Here is a 16209-nt window from a genome sequence, read left to right as displayed (position 1 = left end):
AACAAACTCTAAAGGGTTTTTGCTATTATATATTTAGCTTAAGTTTCATCATATCTTAAGCTCAGTACTATGGTTACATTATAAATGTATTAGCTAATAAACTCTACAGAGTTTTTGGCTATTGTATATATAGCTTAAGTTAATTATATCTTAAGCACAGTACTATACTCATATCGTAAAAATATATTAGCTAACAAACTCTACGGAGTTTTTGCTATTATATAAGTAGCTTAAGCTTATTCATATCTTAAGCTCAGTACTATGTTTATATCATATAGGTATATTAGCTAACAAACTCTAAAGAGTTTTTTGCTATTATATATTTGGCTTAAGTTTCATCATACCTTAAGCATTATGGTTACATTATAACATGTATTAGCTAACAAACTCTACGGAGTTTTTGCTATTATATATGTAGCTTAAGCTTATTCATATCTTAAGCTCAGTACTATGTTTATATCATATAGGTATATTAGCTAACAAACTCTAAAGAGTTTTTGCTATTATATATTTGGCTTAAGTTTCATCTTATCTTAAGCTCAGTACTATGGTTACATTATAAATGTATTAGCTAATAAACTCTACAGAGTTTTTGGCTATTGTATATATAGCTTAAGTTAATTATATCTTAAGCACAGTACTATACTCATATCGTAAAAATATATTAGCTAACAAACTCTACGGAGTTTTTGCTATTATATAAGTAGCTTAAGCTTATTCATATCTTAAGCTCAGTACTATGTTTATATCATATAAGTATATTAGCTAACAAACTCTAAAGAGTTTTTTGCTATTATATATTTAGCTTAAGTTTCATCATATCTTAAGCATTATGGTTACATTATAAAATGTATTAGCTAACAAACTCTACGGAGTTTTGCTATTATATATATAGCTTAAGTTTAATCATATCTTAAGCTCAATACTATATTTATATCATATAAGTATATTAGCTAACTAACTCTAAAAGAGTTTTTTGCTATTATATATTTAGCTTAAGTTTAATCATATCTTAAGCTCAGTACTATGGTTACATTATAAATGTATTAGCTAACAAACTCTACAGAGTTTTGGCTATTATATATGTAGCTTAAGTTAATTATATCTTAAGCACAATTACTATACTCATATTGTAAAAATATATTAGCTAACAAACTCTACAGAGTTTTTTTATTATATATGTAGCTTAAGTTTATTCATATCTTAAGCTCAGTACTATGTTTATATCATATAAGTATATTAGCTAACAAACTCTAAAGAGTTTTTGCTATTATATATTTGGCTTAAGTTTCATCATATCTTAAGCATTATGGTTACATTATAACATGTATTAGCTAACAAACTCTACAGGAGTTTTGCTCATATCTTAAGCTTAGTATATATGTAGCTTAAGGTTTCCTAGCTAACAAACTCTAAAGAGTTTTTGCTATTATATATTTGGCTTAAGTTTCATCATATCTTAAGCATTATGGTTACATTATAACATGTATTAGCTAACAAACTCTACGGAGTTTTTGCTATTATATATGTAGCTTAAGCTTATTCATATCTTAAGCTCAGTACTATGTTTATATCATATAAGTATATTAGCTAACAAACTCTAAAGAGTTTTTTGCTATTATATATTTAGCTTAAGTTTCATCATATCTTAAGCATTATGGTTACATTATAAAATGTATTAGCTAACAAACTCTACAGAGTTTTGCTATTATATATATAGCTTAAGTTTAATCATATCTTAAGCTCAGTACTATGTTTATATCATAAAAGTATATTAGTTAATAAACTCTAAGGAGTTTTTTGCTATTATATATTTAGCTTAAGTTTAATCATATCTTAAGCTCAGTACTATGGTTACATTATAAATGTATTAGCTAATAAACTCTACAGAGTTTTTGGCTATTGTATATATAGCTTAAGTTAATTATATCTTAAGCACAGTACTATACTCATATCGTAAAAATATATTAGCTAACAAACTCTACAGAGTTTTTGCTATTATATATGTAGCTTAAGCTTATTCATATCTTAAGCTCAGCACTATGTTTATATCATATAAGTATATTAGCTAACAAACTCTAAGGAGTTTTGCTATTATATATTTGGCTTAAGTCTCATCATATCTTAAGCATTATGATTACATTATAAAGTATATTAGCTATAAACTCTAAGGAGTTTTGCTATTATATATTTAGCTTAAGTTTAATCATATTCTTAAGCTTAGTACTATGTTTATATCATAAAGTATTTTACCTTACAAACATCTAAGGTGTTTATACTATCTTATTAACAAGCTTAAGTTTTTTAGTCTTAAGCATTGTATTAATGTTATGTATACTTTATCATAATAAGTAAATTGTAATAACCTTTATATGGCAGCTGATAAGTTAGCAGCAGGAATTCATCAGTTCAGTGCCTTTATGAAGTTCCCATAGGGTTATTACAATCATCACAGTTCAAATCACTAATTATTAAAATCCAAAGTATTATATATTCCCACCTCCTTTTCCGTAGGATTCTACAAGCAAAAGAGCATGAGTCAGGATAAGGAAAAATATGTAATTTTTAGAGTAAAATTGATATTTTATACTTATCCTGACTCATGAGGTAAGCCCTCCCATCCTCCCCACATAACACTTTGGATTTCCCTGTAAATTCAAGTGTTGGGCTCGCAAAATCAGGAGAGAGTGAAGCATGAGGCCAGAGGGTGGCGCCACCTTTTCCCGCGCGGAGGCAAAGGGAGGCAACTCTTGGTGAGTACTAATTAGTGATTTTACATTGAAGGGAGCTTCAATTAAGGAGATACAAGTGTTCCACTATGTTCGCAAGAAGAAGAAGACAAGCAAAAGAGCATGAGTCAGGATAAGTATAAAATATCAATTTTACTCTAAAAATTACATTATTAAAATCTGTATGTATTTTATATGTCAGTGTTTAACTTATTAATAATGATATAAATTATTGAATCACATTAGTAATGATTTCTTTAATTTAGAAACACTTCTATGGTTCATTGTATCTTTTTGCAGATAAATTAAATGGGACTGCCTTTGCTCCTGTGAAGATGGACTTTGCTGGAAACATCAGGGTGAGTCCTTCCTTGACTTGCAGTGTGATGTACATGGGGATACAGACTTTGGGTGGCCAGCCTTTTCAAAGTGCTCTATGTACATCACAATATACACAGACTTCCCTCCCCTCTAATGACGAATTTCTTATTGTAATGTCACAAACATCAAACACTGTTAAAGACATGCAACATACATACATGCAACATGTATATGCACGTATATCTGGTCAGTTGTTCTCATCAATAAGCTGTCAAATGTTATGTCACTGGTTGACCTTTGTCTGAATGAGGCCATTTGGCATTTTCTGCCTTCATGGTAGTGACATCACATGTCAGCTTGTAGATGTTACATTTGTCAGGTAAACACCATTCACAATCATGACTGACTTATTGACTTTCATTTTTAATCAAATGTAAAATTTTCAATGGTTATTTTCTTAAACCAAACTTAGGATCCTGTCTCTTCCGTGAAAATCTCAAATCCTAACTAAACTTGCAATTGTCCAGATCTCACTCCACTTCATACAAACATATGTTTGTAACTAATTCTTAAATAACATGTGAGACTTTTCCTTCCAGAAAATCCAGCAGAAGTATTCTACCAACTCAAACAGCTTTGCAACACTCCAAGACATGGTGGTTTATGAAGTCAAAGCCAAACAACACACAAACTCAAACTCTGCTACAGTAGCAATACTCTGGCTCAAACGGTATGTTCTCATTTTGTTTTTCAGGTCATTTTTTCATGTAATGATCCTTATAGAGCACTTATTATCACAGACAGACACAAGTTTAGCATCTACTGATTATCACAGACTGACACAAGTTCAGTTCAAACTGATTATCACATCCCAGCTGCGCAGATCGATGCTCATGCTGTTGATCACTGGATTGTCTGGTCCAGACTCGATTATTTACAGACCGCCACCGTATAGCTGGAATATTGCTGAGTGCGGCATAAAACTAAATTCACTCACTCACCCATGATGTCAGTCACTGGATTGTCTTGTTTAGATTGTACTGATTGCAGAATGCCATAAACAACAAACAGAAAGGTTGTCCCCTATAGCATACTACTTATCACAGATACTATAGCTTAAAGATTTTCAGTTATTGTTTATACCAAATGAAGAAAAGGGTTAGAATTGATCTTCAGTAACCCACACTTGTCATAAGAGGCATTGTAAACCAAAAGTCACTGCGTTCTTTAATCTGATTGGTTGAAAAATGTGATCAAATGGTATTAGATTCCCGGAAATTCGCTGCATATTAATACAAAAAACATCACTCACACCATTGTATTGTTACGTCGTCAGCTGTGATGACGTCATTAAAATCGTATTGTGACATAAAGTCCGAATGACGTCACAAATGAGCAGTTCCAGATGCTACCATGGGAAACAGCCGAAACGGCTGGCTGATGATATTTAACTGCTGTACCCGTACTCGATGTCAATGAGTGCAGACACAAAAACGTGTGTGGACCTTTTGGTTTACTTTTGTGTTTGTGCTGACGCCGTCGGTTGCAAATGAATTCCCGTGCTTCAAATACTCAATAACACCCGGAAATTGGTGAACACATGATGTTTATCTCCTAAACTAATGAGGTCGGGTGGTCAGGCTCACTGACCTGGTTGACACATGTCACCATATCCCAATTGCATAGACCAATGCTCATGATGTTGATCACAGGAATGTCTGGTGCAGAGTTGATTATTTACAGACCGCTGCCATATAGCTGGAATATTGCTGAGTGTGACATTAAACAACTAGCAAACAAAACAAACAGTTATTATATTGTGTTTCAGAAGGCTTGAAAATGTCCTGGAATCAGAGACACTTTAGCATAAAGAAATTATTGTATTATGTTTCAGAGGACTTGAATTTATCCTGGAATTCATGCGTGAAGTATGTTCAGGTCAGCTTGACCTTACAGTGTGTGCAAGCAATGCCTATTCCCGCAGTCTAAAACCTTTCCATGGATGGGTTGTGAGGGGCGTGTTTGCTGTAAGTAAACTGTTTGGTGGTTATTAACTTCACCTGATGTCTTTATATGACCTGGCCATGACAAATAGACCTGTGAAGATTTGGGGCTATAGAACTGATCCTCAGCAACCCATGCTTGTCATAAGAGGCAACTAACGGGATCAGGTGGTCAGACTCACTGATGTGGTTGACACATTTCATCGTATCCCAGTTATGTAGATCAATGCTCATGCTATTGATCACTGGATTGTGTGTTCCAGACTCAGTTATTTACAGATCGATTTTCATCGTGATCCCAGTTATGTAGATCAATGCTCATGCTGTTGATCACTGGATTGTGTGTTCCAGACTCAGTTATTTACAGATCGCTGCCATATCGCTGCAATATTGCTGAGTGTGGTGTTAAACCAAACCAAACCATGACAAATAACTGTGAGCATTTGTATGGACAACAGCTTCCTTTATGTTAATTTCATTGATTTGTTCATTTTGGGGAGCAGATACTGTGGCCCTTATCAAGCACATGAGGCATGTAATGATGTAGAGCAAACATCTTTATTGATAACAACTTCTTGTTTATTGCATATGAGAAACATCACTCTTTACAATAAACAAGAAGTTGTTATCCATAAAGTCATATGCCTTTTATTGACTCTCCAACTTTTAGAATGCCAATCAAACACTTTGCATCAGATAGCTGTGACTGCTAAATAGCTGAAGAATAGTGCCCTGTTAAATATTATTCAGGCACTGATCTACAATTTCAGAAATGTGACATGTTGTATTTTGCTTTTTCCTCAATAAAACTGTATTTTAATTAATAACTTTCTGCCCAGAGTGTATTTTGAACATTGTAAAAGATATTGTTGATCTGTTAGGTTGCAGTGAAAGCGCTACCATACCGTGAGGTGTTCTTGTCTCAACTGGCAGAGGTGGAGTGTGACACGGAGAGCTCCAGCTACCACCACTCCCTCAGTGAGGACTGTGAGGTCTTCATCCGTTCCCTCAGCTTCCTTACCCGAACCATCACTGACTTCTACGTCAGTCACGATCTTGACTCTGCTGAACAAGTTTGACAAGCAAACCACAGGAAATTGGCCGATTTCTTCACCACTCATAGGACAATGTTTGGTTTAAGCTGGAGCAATGTACAAATAAGGCTGTGAAGCTTACCAATCAACTCCCTTGGATTTGATTTTGCATTGAAACCGTGTGTCAGTAATAATTGTATTTTCACATTCATTGTTTAGACTTTCAATTTTGATGATGCAACAAAATGTGGATGATCATGTTTAAGTTAAGCATGCCTGATTTCATTTGCCTTTCTACTATTCTTTCAGTCTCATGAAATAGATCAAACAGAAGAACAAGTAGACTATGTTATATATATACAATCCCATCATCAGTGTAATCTGTATCCCGTCTTGTTTAACAAAATCAGAGACCAAGTTAGGACATTTACTACGAAAGGATTTGGACACTAACTAGGACATTGTACATATCCACTATTTTCAACAAATGGAACATAACATGATAATTGTGTTATATACAAATAATATATTATTTGTGTTCTTCAAGATATTTCTGTCGCGTGTAGCAGGCCTTCATATGAATGGCATTCTTATATTAGATTGAGATAATGGGTCTGTTGATCAGAAGAAGGTTGCATGTTACATTGAGTTCCAGACAAGGGAAACCTTGATGAAAATAAGTAGTTGTGGTTCCTTCGTTATGTATGAAAACATGAGATGATCCGGGTGAGAATTAATCTTCAGTAACCCATGCTTGTCGTAAGAGGTGACTAACGGGATCAGGTGGTCAGGCTCGCTGACTTGTTTGACACGTCATCGGTTCCCAATTGCGTAGATCGATGCTCATGCTGTTGATCACAGGATTGTCTGGTCCAGACTTCGATTATTTACAGACTGCCACCATATAGCTGGAATATTGCTGAGTGCTGTGTAAAACTGAACTCACTCACTCACTTATTAACTTATGACTGAAAGTAAGGACATCTGTTGTGATCATCCATTGTTGGTTGTAATCCTCTGCATGTCTGACCCATTAGACATCTTAAGGAATCATATTAATGAGTGTTCATTTTACCATTTGTAATAATGCTTACCTTACTATTACCACTGTTTGTGGTAATATAATTATACTGTTGGCTTCCTGTAGTAAAAGGGACCAGAATAAGGAAGTGATATTGAACACCAGAACAAAATATCGGGCAGCAAATATATACATATTTCCAGCTCAAATTTATTGGATTATTGGATTCAAGTTGTAACCTTGATTATTTGAGTCTATTAACCTATTTTATGATGACAAGAGAGAAATATTTATAAGGGGATGACCATTTGATATTATCGAGGGGTGATCTTGCCAGGTATTTCTTTTGAAGATTTGTCTTGTACAAGACAAAATATTATGGATGTCAACTTTTTTTATTGTATACACAATGTTTCTGGGCTATTCCTTGCCCTGCCCAGAAACGTTGTGTATACAATAAAGAAGACGTTGACATCCATAATATTTTGTCTTGTACTTGAATACCAACTTCTATATGCCTCTCAAGAACCTCAAGATTTGACTTCCTTTAATAATTTGACTTTCAGGATAAATATGATGAAATATATCCAAGCTTTAATTTAGTAGTCACAAGAGAGTGTTCATTATGAAAGTCACAAGTGTCTCTGCTTGAGATAAGTCACAACAAGCAACTGCCAGTGTTCATTTATATGGCACTTACTGATTCCCCATTAGTTTTTACCTGGCATTTCAGTGGTGCATTCTGTCTTTGTAGGGACATAGTCAGTCCATGCTTTGTTCTGACAGGCTGGCATATCTAGTGCTAAGTCATGTCATGTCCCAAAACAGTCTGTGCTTTGTGCTGTCATGACACTGTATGCATTGTTGTGCTTGGATGAGACTGTATGCATTGTGCTGTCATGACAGTTTAAGCTTTGTCTTGTCATGTATGGTATGCTTTGTTCTGTCATGACAATCTCTGCTTTGTTCTGTCATGACAATCTTTGCTTTGTATTGTCATGACAATCTCTGCTTTGTTCTGTCATGACAATCTTTGCCTTGTTCTGTCAGGACAATCTCTGCTTTGTTCTGTCAGGACAATCTCTGCTTTGTTCTGTCATGACAATCTCTGCTTTGTTCTGTCATGACAGTCTTTGCCTTGTTCTGTCAGGACAATCTCTGCTTTGTTCTGTCATGACAAGCTCTGCTTTGTTCTGTCAGGACAATCTCTGCTTTGTTCTGTCATGACAATCTTTGCTTTGTATTGTCATGACAATCTCTGCTTTGTTCTGTCATGACAATATCTGCTTTGTTCTGTCATGACAGGCTTTGCTTTGTTCTGTCATGACAATCTCTGCTTTGTTCTGTCAGGACAATCTTTGCTTTGTATTGTCATGACAATCTCTGCTTTGTTCTGTCATGACAATCTCTGCTTTGTTCTGTCATGACAGGCTTTGCTTTGTATTGTCATGACAATCTTTGCCTCGTTCAGTCAGGACAATCTCTGCTTTGTTCTGTCAGGACAATCTTTGCTTTGTATTGTCATGACAATCTCTGCTTTGTTCTGTCATGACAAGCTCTGCTTTGTTCTGTCAGGACAATCTCTGCTTTGTTCTGTCATGACAATCTCTGCTTTGTTCTGTCAGGACAATCTCTGCTTTGTTTTGTCAGGACAATCTTTGCTTTGTATTGTCATGACAATCTCTGCTTTGTTCTGTCAGGACAATCTCTGCTTTCATGACAATCTCTGCTTTGTTCTGTCATGACAATCTCTGCTTTGTTCTGTCATGACAATCTTTGCTTTGTATTGTCATGACAATCTCTGCTTTGTTCTGTCAGGACAATCTCTGCTTTGTTTTGTCAGGACAATCTCTGCTTTGTTCTTCTGTCAGGACAGTCTCTGCTTTGTTCTTCTGTCAGGACAGTCTCTGCTTTGTTCTGTCAGCACAGTCTTTGTTTTTTCTGTCACATGACAGTTTAACATTGTTTTATCATAGATGAGTCTGTATGTGTTCTGTCATATGTCAGCCCATTGTTTGAACTGTCACATGACAGTCAATGCTTTGTTTTGTCACATGGCTTACTGTATTTTGTCCTTCACATGTTCATGTTTACTTTGAGCTGTTAGTTATGTTTGAACTTAGCAATAATGAGCCTGATTTTACTTTCTCAATAAAATGTGATTCTGAGCATACAAAATACATGATAAACATTCATAGATCAAAATTTGAATTCATCACTTCCAAAATAGAAAATATAATGATATAACTTTTAGACTTGACTAAAAACTTGAAACGTTATTTTTGTTATAATAAAAAGAACTTGTTCTTAAGGGGTTGTATGTGTATGGTATACTTTGGGGTATGTGAATGATATGATGTATATAGTTAGCAGACAATGCCAGTGACTGTTCATGTGTGTCCAATAGAAGTGAACACTTTTGCATCGTTAACATTTGATTACTGTGGTAACCATAATGCAAATTGTACAACTTTATCTGTTTCCATGAACAGATTGAGTTTAATTGATCATTGTAGACTTTCATGTGAAAATATTTCATCTTGAAGTGTTTGTCACTTTTAGTGATTGTTATACTAAAACCTATTCTCAGTTGCCATGGGTTTTCAAAGCATTTATAATATGAGTAGCATGTATATTTAGAGGAAAACATTACATGAAATATAATATATACATAGTTATATGTGCTGGAAGTTCTTATGTAAAATATAACTGATATATCAGTATATTAAGAATGGATGTAATTTCTTATGCATAAGTGGGGCAGCCTAGTGGTTAAAGCGTTGGTTCGTCACGCCCAAGACCCGGGTTCGATTCCCCACATGGGCACTATGTGTTAAGCCCATTTCTGGTGTCCCCCAACGTGATATTGCTGGAATATTGCTAAAAGCGGCGTAAAACTAAACTCAGTCAGTCAGTCAGTCTTATGCATAAGTACAAGGGCATCATCTCATTAAGTTGTAGTGCTGTGTTGAGGTAAAGGTATTGTGACAGTACTGAAAAGGTAGCTTCGTGAAACAAGATCCAGAGCAAGAACCACTTGATTTGTTTTATTCATGATGATTCGTGGGTAGCCCAGTTGTCAAAGGCACCACAAATCACTGAAACTTTCATCCCCTAGGAATTCCAGAAATGTAATGAAATGGCAGGTTCTCTTTCTACATTCACCCTGATTGTGTATTTCAGTTTGTCAGGCAATGGGGTAGCCTGGTGGTTAAAGCTTTCGCTCGTCACGCTGAAGACCCGGGTTTGATTCCCCACATGGGTACAATGTGTGAAGCCCATTTCTGGTGTGCCCCGGCATGGAATAGCTGGAATAGTTCTAAAAGCGGCATGAAAACCATTCTCTCTCACTCTCAGTATTTCAGCACCATAACCTTGCTCAAGGGTTTCACCAAACATGGCAAATATCTGAGACATGCATCACTCTGGCTTTTCTCCCACATCAAGCTGACTTGCCATGAAATAACTGAACTATAGTAAAGCAGCACTCATCACAGTTCATGATTGAGTGACATGTCCATGTTATCAATAATCAAGATGAAGTGGATGGTTTAGTGTGATGGTCCTGCTATCACTAGTACGCTGTAACAGCGAGTGTCAAGACAGCAGTGGTTATTTTCATTGGTGTTTTTTTTTAACAAATGTTTCCACATATTAATCCCAAACCTTTGTCGACTCCTGAAATCTGTTTTGATTTTCACATGATGGTTGTAGAAGACGTTATTAATTGAAATTACTATTAATACACAAACTAATAATGGGAGTTTTAACAAACAGCATGTTTCATCAGTGCAGACAGTTTGTGAACAGGCTGGCATTTGTTAAGTGTTGTTATTTAAAAATTAAATATATCACCAAATGACCAATATCACCAATATTTGCCCTCAGTATTTATGTTCGCATGCTTCACATGCATTGCTTTGTTACCTTGGTAATTAGAGGTTTTGTGGAAACATGGGAAAATATGTGGTAATTTGTGTACCCACAAGGGAAACTTATTTACAGAAAGTTATTCTTCTTTATAGAAAATAGTTTTGAAGTGCTATTAGGGATAGATAAAATTATGTACCTATGAATCATGTTATGTCTATAGAAGGATGTGATGGTTTGATGCCAGGTGTTCAGTGTTGGAGATTAGATTGTCTTTGAGACAATTCATAACTTGAAAATACCAGTACATTCCATTGACGCTATTAATTTCTATGTATTCATTTCTAATCACAATTCATATGACAGGTGGGACATTGTCGGTGAATGAGAGGTTAGACCAAATGTTTCTCACAGCAAAGGTCAATTTCTTAACATACAATGTTTATCTTCAGTTTCTAGTACATGTTGATTATCAATGTACCTATTTCAGTTCACACAAAAAATATGATATTAAGCTTAGGGATTGAATTTTCATCATACTTGCTCTCATGTACTATGCATTTTGGTACATTGAAAGAATACTCTAATTGTAATTTTAGGTTTAGTTTTTTCATATTTAGTTCATTCCTACCTATTTTCTCTCTGATCTCATCTGAACCTTTATTAGCATAAATATTTGCTTGCAGAGGTCATGCAAAATCATTAAAGTGTTTACTGATATTTACACTGTCTAAAAGATTTAGGAAATACAAGTGCACTCTAAAGAGCAACAGTAATTATATCCAACAAATGATTCAGTAATTTTGAAAACAGATTTTAATGCAGATTTTCATTTTCATCTCTGAATCAGAATTGAACAGACAACCTGGGTGTGTTCTTATTCATAAACTTCAGGTAATTTTGGGGAATTTGATTTCTTTTACTCAGATTTGTATAAATGCTTGATTCATTTTTTAACATTTAAAGGTTTTTTTAGTTCTTGTATCTAGTATCTTTCATACTTTAATTTTGAGGGTTTTCACAATAAACTTCAGTCACATGTCTATCCAAGTTGAGTTTGCACCATTTTGTTAGTGAAATTCTTCATTTACTTTGTATTCCTGCAATCAAAATATTGTTGCTATGAACGAGTTTGTGTTTAATTTTGATGGCTGGTTAATATCGGTGTGCCATAGGTCTTGACAGCAATCAGAATTAACATGTTATGGTAGATGAGTAGTTATCAGGCTGAGTTAATGTACAATGCAATGTAAAATGGCACTGTTTTAAAGTCCATACAGAATTAGAACACAAATTAATACATGGGATATGGTGTATGAGGTGCAAGTTTGTGTTGTTTGTGAATTGTGTCAAGCTGATGAGTGCACCCTAAAATAATCGGCACCACACTGATGACGTCCCAATATTAATTATGGTCTGTATGTAAGGTCACACAAGATATATTTCATTTGAACACAATTTTGTGTATGTTTTTCACTTGATAATCATTCAAATATGAATGACAATTTCTATTTGTGAACAGTTGTTAATATAGTATATATGGATTATTTGCTTCCTGTTTGGAATTAATGAATCAAAAGTTTAATGATGTACTTGTTTGTTTGTTAATCAAGGACATTCCTGATAATAAAATATCAGAAAACTTGGAAAACCACCTTCACCATCATGCTGGTATAGATTTAGAGAACATATATTTCTCTTTTTTTTCATTCAGAAAAATACCTCTCTTTTTTTTCTTTTCTTGTTTTTGACGGATTGTAATACATTGAAGTGTGTACATGGTTCACATTGTAAAATTTATCCAATTTCACATTGTAAAATTTATCCAATTTCACATGACACTGTTTGAAAAAGATTTTAACCACACTAAGATTAATTGTTTATAAGAAAAACATTAGAAAATGTAATTGAGCTAATTATTTAGTAAGTGGGCATAAACATGCTTGTTTGCATTATTGGGTGATACATATGTATCAGTTTCCTCAATTTCTTCAGTGTAGCAACACAATGTGCTGTATGTTGTTCGAGTGCTATTTTTATTAACCTTTTCTGTAAGCAATACGCAACATAAACTTAGAATCATTCCCATAACTGTTTATCTTTGACTCCAGTCTCATTCACAGCTGCACCCATTCACATTGTTGATAGATTGATTTAGAAAGCGACGTTGCACAGTAACAGGAGACATTCACAAGTCAAGATATTGCAGTATCAACACTAGCATAATGAATTAGGTAGCATGCTAAGTCTCTGAAAGGAAGTAATGAAAATATGTCAATTACTGATGATAATTAAACATAGATTATTGGGCTTTCATCGAATGCATTTACAACGTATTGGTTAATATGGTTTGATCTGCTTAAAATTCTCATTCACTGGACAAAACATCAAATATCTTGTCAAATGTCACAATTTTACGTACTGTACATTCACTTACATGATAATAGCAGTTAAAGAACCAAATATTATGTTTGTTTACTTGTTATTGCATGATTTTGTTAAAATTGGTTATTAATATCTGAGTGTTGTATATATGTTATGTGTGAAGAAGTGTTCAAGTGTGTTTAACATTGCTCGCCAGCAGGAACAACATTAGTAATTATCGATATCCCAGGAAATGGTTTTGCTATTTGTTTGGTAGTTGTATTGTACCACCATTATGTTCTTTGAATTGGTGCACTGTACTGGCAGCATAGGTGTTCTAAATTCCTTGTACGTTCTGTATGGTGAACAGTACTGCCACTCCACACATGCATGTATATATGTATATAGTAATATATGGGGACAAGTTAACATTACTATATTATGTTGTGTGAAATTTGGGAGGCTGTGGGTTCAAACTGAGTGAGACTTTGAATGAAGTTTGGTGTCTTTTCATGTCTTGGACGATGGCTTTGGACAATTTATTCAAAACCAGAACACCGTATGAAACAGGTTGGATGGATGGCTCTATATTAATACTGGAGTGGTGTCATTACTGATGTTTGATATTCATCAAAAGTATATACTAGTATTAACAGTATGTGGTTGTACTGGTGCATTTTTCTGGTCTGTTAGACAGGGACCTGTGTTTCATTGTACATGATTACTGGAAGTTTGTTAAAGGCCTACCTCCTTTCCATGTGGTGTAAGCATCAGCCTCATCCATACAATATATGATTTCATCTCTCTCATGTGTCTGTATTTTATTTTAATTATCAAGAAGCTAACATCTTAATCTTACACCATACTTTACATATTTTGACTCTTTATCCAGGATAACTTGAGTTATTCTTGTCCATAGGAATTGTTTATGTATTTAACACTGAACTCAACAATCTTCTAGATCTATGACAGTGGCCTGCAGATGATCGAGTCTGTGCATAACAATCAAGTGACAGTGAGCAATCCATGCCATGAGGGTTCTCTGACCACGTCTCACAATCAGCATAAGTTGTTGTGGACCTGTTCCAACCCAAAGTCCAAATGGTGGTCAAATATGAAGAAAAGCATTGATTCAGCTTTTACACAATAACAAACAATATCTAAAATGATTCAACTTTTAATACAAAGATCAAATTGAAAACAAGTTTGTCTTGGAAAAATAATAAAAGTCTCCTGGACAAGTAATGTCAAGATTGACCAAGACAGTACAATATATAAAATAAACCTGGTCCTGTGAGATATACAAACATCTTGTGCAATATTGGCACAAAATCATGCAAAATAAATGCAGGTATTCATATAGAATGTAAATTTCATCAACTCCTTCAAACAATGCAAATATCATGGCACAATGATTTGAAGTAGTGCTCAAGATGCAAAGATCTAATATTTGATCATTTTTCCTCAAACTATTGACATATATATATTGTTTTTTTCAGAAATGTAATGTACTTTGGGGAATGGTTATGATATGGAACCATACACAAAATGTTAATCACAGAATATTTATCACAAAAAGAACATTTTGTCCTTATTTTTCACATTATTTTAATACAATTCCCCTTGTATAGTCTCTGTTTCAGAGATTTGTTTAAAATGATATGGCTTGCTCACGGGGTGAGAGGACATATGTCCACATGTATCCCTTTTATATCCTTCATATCTGCATTTGGGATAATTAGAAGAAAACAGAGATCTTATCTTTGGCTTTTGGTCAGTGAAAGTAAGAATCACTGAAGACTGGAATGTTTGAGAGATTCAATCAGGAATGTCTATCTTCTGGGAAGGTATATCTATACATTTCAAATAATTACTTGCTTTACAGAAAACCAGGTCACTTTTTAAAAATTAATTTTAAAAACCCTATTGTGGGGAATATTGTGTCTTATAATCTAATTACATTTCATATATGTTACACAAACATTGTAATGCTTTGCTTTCTCAAACTCACTCCTTCATTAGCAAAATGGTAAAATGTTCCCTAAACCTATGAAAATAGTCACAATGCAGTTATATAAATGTAGTCAAAGATTCTTTTTTTCTGTTTTTCCCCTTTTCTGCCATCATGTATTTTGGAAAATAAACCATAATTTACAGATAATGATCTGAACATACACATCTGAATTACTGAGTTAAGTCTCTTCTACATTATAGCAGCTCAACAAGCCACATAGAGGTAACCTTGAAAAAAGTGTTTAAATATGGAAAAAAGCCAACATTACCTGGCCTTGAGCATGCACTAGTTGCCTGGATATGTGTGCTATATAAATATCCTATAATAATAATAATGTATGGGCGATGTTTTATTGTGATGCAATTATGCCTTCAAGACCATATATTAGTTTCCCATATGAAAAGTCCATAGAAGCAGAGTTCAAATATTGACACACACTGTCATAGGGTTCATGACATCTTTACACCCTTAGAATGACATTTGTACAAATGAAATAACTATTTGAAGGAGTTGATGAAAATGGACTGACACTGGTTAACAAGAGTTGCTATAAAATTAGTTGAACTCGCTCAAATAACAACACTGACACTTGTTAAATATTCTGTTAATAACGAGAGTGACAACACTCCATGTCCATTGTGTTCTCAAATGTAACAATTTTTCTCTTCCAATGACGAAGATTTCACATTACCATTGATATAGTGTGTTTGAAGGTTAATTCAATCTAAACAAAATCAGATCTATTACCAACAGACAATACCTAACTTAGACGACCTGAGGGCACCCCCTTATGATGTCACGTGTGAACTTTCTGATCAACCAATTAGAGCTAAGGCTTCTAAATATAAATGCA

The 16209-nt window shown here is 34.3% G+C and overlaps 1 protein-coding gene across 1 annotated transcript in view; it reads left to right on the top strand.

Annotated features, from left to right (window-relative positions):
- The window catches only part of LOC124265293 (pleckstrin homology domain-containing family A member 8-like), a 37775-nt gene extending 30990 nt beyond the window's left edge, over nt 1-6785 (top strand). The window contains exons 9-12 of the mRNA XM_046700082.1: nt 3030-3088; nt 3650-3780; nt 4945-5077; nt 5935-6785. Of these exons, the coding sequence (XP_046556038.1) occupies nt 3030-3088; nt 3650-3780; nt 4945-5077; nt 5935-6132 (521 nt within the window). The 3' untranslated portion in view covers nt 6133-6785. The remainder of the gene's footprint in view (nt 1-3029; nt 3089-3649; nt 3781-4944; nt 5078-5934) is intronic.
- Nucleotides 6786-16209: the final 9424 nt, after the last annotated feature.

The sequence above is a fragment of the Haliotis rubra genome, unplaced genomic scaffold (genome assembly GCF_003918875.1).
Source record: "Haliotis rubra isolate DU_JTF1 unplaced genomic scaffold, ASM391887v1 Scf97, whole genome shotgun sequence".
In the NCBI taxonomy this organism is placed as follows: Eukaryota; Metazoa; Mollusca; class Gastropoda; order Lepetellida; family Haliotidae; genus Haliotis; species Haliotis rubra.
The sequence above is the reverse complement of the archived record's forward strand: the minus strand, read 5'-3'. Positions and strand labels throughout refer to the sequence as shown.